Below are 8,528 nucleotides of genomic sequence, written 5' to 3' on the forward strand. Positions count from 1 at the left end.
AGTCACACAACCCACACAGCCCTGAACCAAGTTCTCCGGGTGCCAACTTCAGCAAGTTGGGCATGAAACAGTTGGATGAGCTCGAGAGAGAAAGAAAGAGGGAGGGACAAAAAGAGGGAGAAAAAGAGAGATGTTGTCCATTCTGAATATTTTAACCGAGGGTTGGCTAACACATTGGAAACCTCTGGGTGAAGGATCATCTTTCCACGCACACACAAAAAAAGAAATAAAAACCTAGACTCTTTTTTTTTTTTTTTTTTTTTTTTTTAAACTGGCCCGCAGGTGGGAAGATCTCCCACCTCTTCCAAACAAAGAAACCAACAATTGGCTAAAACTAGAAAGAACACAGATGGGTCTGTCTGGTTTCTGCTCACTAGATGATCTGTCCGTTTAAGGCCTTCCTCCTCCGTTTTTCCTCTTTATTATTCCTTTTCCAGAGCGTCTGAGCAGGAGATGAGTCTGAACGGGATCACACCAACACTGTCCCCCTCTTGTTGCTGTCAGTTTTTTTTTTTTTTTTGTTCATTTGTTTGTCCATGGAGTTATTTTTCTCTTTAATTTAACCAAGACCTGACTAAAACTGGAGCACTCAGCCCAGCCTGTTCGTTCTCGTCGTGATTTCTCTCGGTATCACAAAGGTTCTTCACAAAACCTGGAACTTCCATGACGATGTCTGGTCCTTATAATCCAAGCAGTCAGCATTGAAGTTTAACTTCCAGGAGGCGGTTTGGTCTTTATAATCCAAGCAATCGGTGGTGGAGTTAAAGCCCAAACTGGAGGCTCCATAGCCCTGGGTGGAGAGGGAGGCTGGAGACTGGTTGAGGTGGCTGGTGACCGCGTTGGCACCCATGGGACTCAGGGTGGCCCCCGGCCCGGGGAGCTGGTGGTGCATAGGGGTCAAGTAAGATCCACAGTCCATCCCTCCGAAATAGGAGGTCGATCCAGCGTATCCTTGGCTGTAGCCTGATGCCTGGGTGTAGGTCATGGGATAGGATCTCTGCATGCAGGAGGAAGAGGTGGACAGGGGGTCTGAGAGCGGGGAGATGGACGCTGGGCTCCAGATGGACACGGGAGCGCTGCTGCTGGAAATGGTGGGGACTGAGGTGCTGGAGGGGGGAGTGAACTGCCCGCTGGTCCCGCTCTCCGAACTCACTTCCCGGGCTGGCGAATTCTTCTTTTTAGCCGGTCGTACCTTGTTCTGGCCCCCGTTCTGCTGCTGCTGCTGCTGCTGCCGGCACTTGGCTCGGCGGTTTTTAAACCACACCTTGAGGCAGAGACACAAGGGAGGGAGAAAGAAAAAGCCTGGAGTTAGGGTAGCACGGGCAAACCCGAGGCGGGGAAGAGATGGTGGCAGGGAGACCTCGCTGGGGAGGGAGACCCTAAACTGTCCCCCAAGAGCAGAGGGCTGCAGGCTGCTGCGAAGAAAAGCTCCGGGGCTCCCCCTCCCTGAGATCATTAGCAGTAATAACAAGTGGAAATCACAAATCAAACTCCTTAATGAGGTCACTTTTGGGGAGAAGGGGAAGCATTCCCTCTTTGCTGTTTGCCAGCCGGGGACCCCCAGGAATCACTGTGTAAGGCCTATTGAAGTCGAGCCCTTAATTAGAAACAACAGAACATCAGAAAAGGAGGGAACAATTAGGGAAGCAGAGGTTCGGGATGGGGAGGGGGGTAAAGATGTCTCATTTACCCTCCAAACAGGCTCTCTGCTCTCACCCCCTCGGCCAGAGTTGGCCCCTCAGCCCATCTCACCTTCCCTTAGCAGGGCCCAAGGGGGCTGGCTGCTCTGGGGAGGTTTTGTGGGAAGGAGGATGGGGTTTGGCATGAGGGTATCCCGATCCCAGCCACCACGCTCCACGGAAACACCACACAGCCTCGGGAAGCCTCGTCAAGAGGCAAGTGGGAGGGATGGCTTTGGAGATGCCCTGCCCCTGCTGCTGGGGTGTTCTAGGTCCCAGAAGGGGCAGGACTCTCCTGCCCTGTCGGCAGCACCTCCAAAATGCTGCCTGGATGGGCTCCCTGCAGGCTCCTGCAGAGGAGACACAGCCCAGCCCCAGGAGAGGGGTTCCCTCCGCCAAGGCAGCCCCTCTCTCATCAAAGTCCCCTCAGAGGGGGAGAAAGCCCCCAGTCTGTACTGGTTTGATCTGGGATCTCAATCTGGCCCAGCTCCGGGGATGTGGTGATCCCTGGGAAAGTGGGGATCCTTTGTGGCTTTTGCAGAGCCCCCAAATGTCTGCAGGACAGGCTCGGATTTGGGGGTGCTGGGGATGGGTGTGGAAGGTCCAAGACCTGGGATCCAGGAGCTGCACAACACCCCCTCAGTGCAGAGGGAGGAAGGGGGGGCACACCTGCGGATGCAAAATGCCACCGACATCCCCTCACTGAACCCCCACCCATCTCTGAGCCTCCTTCACCCCACAAGGGCTTGATTTGGCTTCAGGACTGAATCCATCCCCTAAACCCGTCCCCTCGTGTCCCTCCCTGTCGGGCACAGGCCAGTGCGAGCCCTTCACGCGGTATGGAGGGGGAGGGCAGGTGGGGCTCTCCGCATCCTACCTGCACTCTGGACTCGGGCAGGTTGATTTTCAGGGCCACCTCCTCCCGCATGAAGATGTCGGGGTAGCGGGTCTTGGCGAAAAGAGCCTCCAGCACATCCAGCTGCGCCCGGGTGAAGGTCGTGCGCTCCCGCCGCTGCTTTCGCGGGGTGGCTGCGAACGGAGCCAGAGGCCCTGGCTGTCAGTCAGCGGCCCCTTAGACCCCGGTGTCCCCTCCAGCCCCCTCCCTAGAGGGGCACCCACATTCTCTCCCCTCTCCCAGGGGTCCCGCACCGCCAGGATCAGCCGCCACAGCGCGGCAATCCCAACTCCGCATCTCCCCTGCGTGCGTTCGGAGCATCCTGGCCCCCATCCCCAGCACGGGGGTCTGCCCTGTTTGCAGCCCCTTTCACCGGTAATAACTTGGGAGTCAGGAAGAAGGGAGGCGGAGGGACCCCACGCCCTCACCCACCCAAGCCAGCGTGATCCCTGGGCATGTTGTGCCTCCAAAATCCCAGCGGCTTCTCCTCCGTGGAGCAAAAAGGGGGAGGGAAGAGGGAAGAAAAACGTGGCTTACCGGGATAACCGACGGACGGATGCAACAAATCCATGCCCGAGGTTGTGAGACTCAGGCCATTGACTGCATAAGGTGGTTGCTTAAGATAAGACATCATGCTAAAGTTGTGGCGGGGAGGAGAGTTGGCCGAAATCCGGGCGAGGGGGAGCCGGCCGAGCGCCCTGCCTGCCCCGGGCGGTGCCTGGGGGAGCCGTCGAGCGTGGGGGGGCCGCCAGGTGCCTGCGCAGGAGGAAGAGGAGGGAGCAATGCAGGGATGAAGGGGGAGTCAGGCCAGATCGCTGCCCCCCCGTCCCCCCCCCTCGCTTTTATCCCCGCTGCCTTCCTCCCCCCCAGCCCCCCCCCGTCAATCCTCCCGCTCGGACCCCAACCGGATTTGGGAGCTGGGAGACACTGACTAGATAAACGCATCTCTCCCCAAAAAGGGCGAGGAGGGGAGGGAAAGGGGGGCACATCCCAGCCAGTAATTACTACCCGAACAAAACCCCCCCATGCCTTCAACTGCCCGCATTGTACGGCGGCCGGGGGCATTTGCATAGGATTCCCGGCCGGGCACCGGCTAATTGTCTCAAGCAAAACTTGATTGGGGCCATTGGCAGACACAAAGAACCCCTCGGCTAAATAAATAATGCAGATAACAAAGCCCAAGGGTGAGAAACAAAGAAACAATTCAAGAAACCTATCTCTCCACTAGTCTCTTGCAAGGACTTTAATTATCCCAGGTTTGGGCAACATTCAAACCTTCCCCCCTTCTCCCCCTTTTCCCCTTCCCCCCGACGTTGCTGCATTTCAGAGCTCAAATGCCCGCTCGGGAAGAGCCAAACTTTTCTGCTCTCCCGCCATCAGTCCACGTCTGCAGTAATTTCCACCGGCCATTTGCACCTAATTAGTACTCCGGGTAATTAGATTTGGAGGCAAGTAACAGATTTATTAGGCTTTCAAGAAACTCTTGATGACGGAGCTGAAGCTAAACAAACACCCCGGTGGTGAGCGGCCCCGGGACAGCCCCGGCGGGCGAGCGGCTCTCCCGGTCACCGCTCGGGCTCCCCCGGTCCCCTCTCGCTGCCCCGACGGGACCGGGATCTCTGCACCGGGGAACGAGGTGGGACCCAAACACGCGCTCCGCCAAAAAAAAAAAAAAAAAAAAAAAAAAAGAAAAGAAAGAAAAAAAGAAAAAAAAAAAAAAAAAAAAAAAAGCACGGGCCAAACCGGGACTCCTAGAAAGGTTTAGGATGTTTTTTCCCCACAGAAAATATTTTTTAAAAAAATCTTTTTAAGCGAAAGCTCGCCCTTCCCTCCATTCCCAGCGGCCGTCGGGAAAACCAACTCCGGCAGAACTTTCTTCCCGAAAGAGCCCAAAACTCCGTGTTTCAGCCCAGCCGACTCCCCAGGAGGGCCAAGCGCTGCCGGGGGGCTCCTGCCCCGGTGCACCCCCCGCCAGCGCCGTCGGTGCGGCTTCTCCGCGGCGCGGAGTTTCCCCTTCTCCCCTCGGGGAAGGGATTTGCCGCGCACAAACGCGCTGAGCGGCGGAGAGAGCGCGCATCCAGCGCGGGGTGCGCAGGGTCGGGCCCCGCTTTTAGCATCACGCCCCCGGGGGAAGCCGAACGGGGACGGTTCTACCGAGGGGGGAGCCCCGCTCCGCGCCCCGCGGCCGCCGCTCTGTTCGCCGCGCAAGACGCGCGGGAGAGCAAAGCGGGGGTTGCTGCCCGCTTCAAAACGAGCGGACAAAAATTAAAAAAAAAAAAATTAAAAAAAAAAATTAAAAAAAAAAAAACGCAACAACAAAAAAAAAAGTGCAAACACCTCCTCCCCAAAAAAACAACCCTAAAGCTCCGTTCGGTTAAATTCGGCGGCATCCCACCGAGGCGCCAGCCCGGCGCGGCCGCCCGCGGAGCCGCTCGGCCGCGGCCGCGCATCCCGGGGCCGCCCCGCAGCCCGCGGAGCAACGGCTCCACTCCGCAATCTGTCACCTTTCCCCCTCCTCCTGCTCCCCCCCCCGCTCCGCATAGATCCCGGCTACCAGTTGCTCTGCCCTCGCTCAATAATAATTACCCCGTCCGAGAATTAATTATAATAAATGTTTTCTTGATAAACTAACGAGATAATCCGGGCGGCACACGCTCCCTAATTACGAGCCACCGGCCCCGGCTCCGCTGCTCGCCCCGGTGATTAATGCGGGGCAGCGATCCGCGCCCGGGCGCGCAGCCTGCGCCCCTGCCCCCGGCCGCGCTGCGGGGGGACGCGGGGCCGGGGGGGCTCGGCCGGGCCGCGGAGCAGCGCGGAGGGGCTCCCGCGGAGGGCAAGGGGAAAGGTGCCAAGGTAGAAAAGGGAATTTGTTTCCTTTTGTTTTGCAAACGAGAGCCGCGTTCCCTGCCCTCGCCGCGCCCCAACGAATTTCTGACATTTTGAAAATTCTCATTTATTTCTTTTTTTTTTTCCTAAATCAAATCCTTTTTTTTTTTTTTTTTTTTTTTTTTTCCGCACTGGAGGGGCTATTTGAGGTGATATTTCCCAACAAGCGAATTTTGCCACGGTGCAAAGGCCGTGGGGATGGACCCGTCACCGGCTCTGCCGGGAGGTCCCCAGCGCTTCGCCCTCCGAACCTCCGCGCTGCTCCGCGGCCGCGGCCCCTCTCCGGGACCGGGAGCAGCGGAGCCGGGCTCGGCGGGCAGCCACCTCCGCCGCAGGCCCGCCTGACCCGTCCCTGCCGCCCAGCAGCACCCGGCCGCATTTTTAAAGTGCTTTCCCCCCACCACTTCTTTCTATTAATTTTTTTTTAAACTAGAGTTGCACCTTTTCAAAATAAATAAATAATAATCCTCAACTTCTCTAAGCAGCCGAAATCGAAATAAACCTCATCAGCCAAGGAGGGTTTTAGTTCTAAAGAAACTTGTGCCGGTGCACAAGGACTTTTCCCGAGTTTCTCTTTGTCAGCGCGGTGCGAATTCAAGAGGAGAGGCCGGGGCGCGTTACTCGCGGTCGGTGTCTTTAGGAAGCGCTTTCCCAAGGCATAAAAATAAAAAAATAAAATAAAATAAGGGAGGTGGATACCAGCTCCAGCCCCTCTCCGACCTGGATGCCCTTTCTGTCATCCGTTTCGCCCACACCAAATCGTGAAGCTCCGGCCCTAAATGCCTTGAAGATTTCTCTCCCTTTCCAGCCCGGTTCTCCCGGGCCGTGAGTGCTCAGAAACACCTTTGCAAAATTACTTTGCTGAGTCTCCGCATCGCGGGGAAGAGGAGGAGGATGAACGGGTTCTCAGGTAGGAGTCGGAAGAGGGGAGAAATTCCTCCCCGTTTTTTTTGGTGGTTTTTTTTTTTTTTTTTTTTCCTAATTTTAAAAGTCCAGCTTGAGGTCAGGAAATAACTACAGGCCAAAGGAATAGGCCGGAGAAAAATCATGTACCCAACGAAAAGGCGGTGAAGCCCCGCGCCTGCCCGCGGAGAGCGAGCGGCTCCGCGCCCGGCCGCGGGGGACGAGGCTCGGGGGGCGAGGGCGACGATGGGGAGCGCCCCCGGCTTCCCGGTTTTGCCCTTCGCCCTCTCATCCTGCAGCTCCCGGTCCCAGCCGAGCACCGACCCGGAGCCGCCGGCTGTCCCCGAGCCGGGGCCGCCTCCGCCCGGCCCGGCCCGGCCTCTCCCGGGCAGCTCCTGCGGGAGCCGCCAGCTCCCCGCACAGCGCACCCCCACCGCATACAGGCTATTTAAAAATAATCATCATTTTAATATATATATATATATATATAAAATGTTAATTCTCCCTGCATTCCTGGCCGCTCAGCGATGCCCCCGAGGAAGGATGGAGCCAGCGGGTCGGACTTACCTGCGAGCCTCGCCGGAGCCGCGGGCAGGGCTGGGGGGCGAAGGGGGAAACCTGCTCCCGGATCCTCGCCAAATTCAGAGCTCGGGCTGAGCTGGGAGAGAAAGCACAAAGCGGGAGGTTAGAGAGCTCGCCGCATGCACATGCCCACGACATCGGGGGGAAAAGGGGGGGGCGGAGGGGGGGTGGAGAAAAAATGTTTGAAAAAAGAGAATAAATGGGGAAAAAAGGGGAGGGGACGGTGCAGGAGAGGGATGCGGGGATGCTCGGGGTCTGGGCTCGGTACATACAGAGCTGGCCGGTGCTGGAGCTGGTCAAAGTGATTTTATTTTTAATAATAGTGGCAGGGTGCGTTGGAGCTGAAGGTCTCTACCTCTCTCGGGGAGCTTTGCTGAGAAAGCGCCTCTCTGGCAACTTTTTGACGCAAACTCTCCAACCAATGGCAGGGAGAGAGTGATTGACACATCTAAGCCAGGGGGAAAATAATAAAAACACACACAGGGGGAGGAAAAAACAGGCCGCTGCTGTACCGGGGGGACAATCCAGAGAGAAATAACAGCCACTGAAATGACACCAGAATATACATTAAAAGAACCTGCTCGGTTTAAAAATATACATTATGGAGTGGAGCGGATGAAGTCATTGTAGAAATTAATGTGATGGACAGCAGAGATGGAATTAGCGAACTGCCCGGGGAAGGCGAGGAAGGGGGGTCAGCAAAAGGCTGGGGGGTGGCTGTAATAATAACAACAACAACAAAAGATATTAATGTATAGAAGTCAATATTTGTGAAGGGGGGACACGGAGCCTACCAGGAGCCCTGGGCTGAGCAGCAGGAGATGGGTGAGAGGAAACCCGCGGGAGCCAAGGGGAGAATCCCCCCCAGCACGGAGCGGGGTGCCCCCAGCCCCGGGTCCCCCCAGTCGCACCCACGGATCGACCACACCCCAATTCCACCTCCTCGGGGCCAAGTCACCCCTGGAAGAGGGGAAATGGAGTCACCTGGGGGACGACATAAATGCATTTAAAATTGTATTTTTAAAGATATATAAGGATGAGGGTGTAGAATGGGACTTAGCGGCGTCGCGTTGAATTTGCTAACAGGGACGTGCACATGTTTTTAATCGAAATAATTTGGGAGCAGTGACGGGCTGAGGGTGAGGAGGGCCCAGGGGGTTCCTGCTGCCGGGCACAGCCCGGCCTGGCACACCGGAGCCGGGCACCGGGATGTTCCCCTCGCACCTCCTGTCCTGGCTCAACTTCTCCCGGGTCACAGCACCCCGAAAATAAAGCTCTGGCAAAAGGCAGGAGGATGGAGGCGGCTGAGGTCGGAGGCAGGGAGCGCTCACAGACTTTCCTCACTTTGTGACAATGGGGGGAATAAACTGCAGCGGCTCGATCATTTTAACGGGGTGACCTATGTTAATGAAGTTATAGCAATTAATTCGCTTCTTTGTGGCTCTCTCCGAGCCTGGCTGCGTGCGATCCAACGTGGCTGTCCTTGGACTTTAGTGCCGGCGGTGCAGCCTGGGCTGGAGGTTTGCAGGAGCAGGTTTGGGATGCTCGGGGCTGGGCTGGGCGGATGGGTGGTGTGGCTTGGT

At 56.8% G+C, this 8,528-nt stretch overlaps 1 protein-coding gene across 2 annotated transcripts; it reads right to left on the bottom strand.

Annotated features, from left to right (window-relative positions):
• Positions 1-201: 201 nt before the first annotated feature.
• OTX2 (orthodenticle homeobox 2) lies at positions 202-7,347 on the bottom strand. Of its 2 annotated transcripts, none has more exons than XM_068192081.1 (5): positions 7,218-7,347; positions 6,931-7,021; positions 3,112-3,330; positions 2,557-2,708; positions 202-1,264 (listed from the first exon to the last, which is right to left on the bottom strand). In XM_068192081.1, the coding sequence occupies exons 3-5, from the start codon at positions 3,206-3,208 to the stop codon at positions 644-646; spliced, it is 870 nt and encodes a 289-aa protein (XP_068048182.1). In that variant the 5' UTR covers positions 3,209-3,330; positions 6,931-7,021; positions 7,218-7,347; the 3' UTR covers positions 202-643. The 2 variants fall into 2 exon arrangements, with proteins under 2 accessions (XP_068048182.1, XP_068048181.1); XM_068192080.1 differs by having other exon boundaries at positions 2,557-2,729.
• Positions 7,348-8,528: the final 1,181 nt, after the last annotated feature.

The sequence above is a fragment of the Anomalospiza imberbis genome, chromosome 6 (genome assembly GCF_031753505.1).
Source record: "Anomalospiza imberbis isolate Cuckoo-Finch-1a 21T00152 chromosome 6, ASM3175350v1, whole genome shotgun sequence".
Classification (NCBI taxonomy): domain Eukaryota; kingdom Metazoa; phylum Chordata; class Aves; order Passeriformes; family Viduidae; genus Anomalospiza; species Anomalospiza imberbis.

Excerpts from the sequence above, each read along its gene's own strand:
- OTX2 (XM_068192080.1), bottom strand. The coding sequence starts at position 3,208 with ATGATGTCTTATCTTAAGCAACCACCTTATGCAGTCAATGGCCTGAGT. Across the intron at positions 2,730-3,111 it reads TCCGTCCGTCGGTTATCCCG|GGCCTCTGGCTCCGTTCGCA; the intron begins GTAAGCCACGTT and ends ACTGACAGCCAG. Across the intron at positions 1,265-2,556 it reads TGCCCGAGTCCAGAGTGCAG|GTGTGGTTTAAAAACCGCCG; the intron begins GTAGGATGCGGA and ends CTCTGCCTCAAG.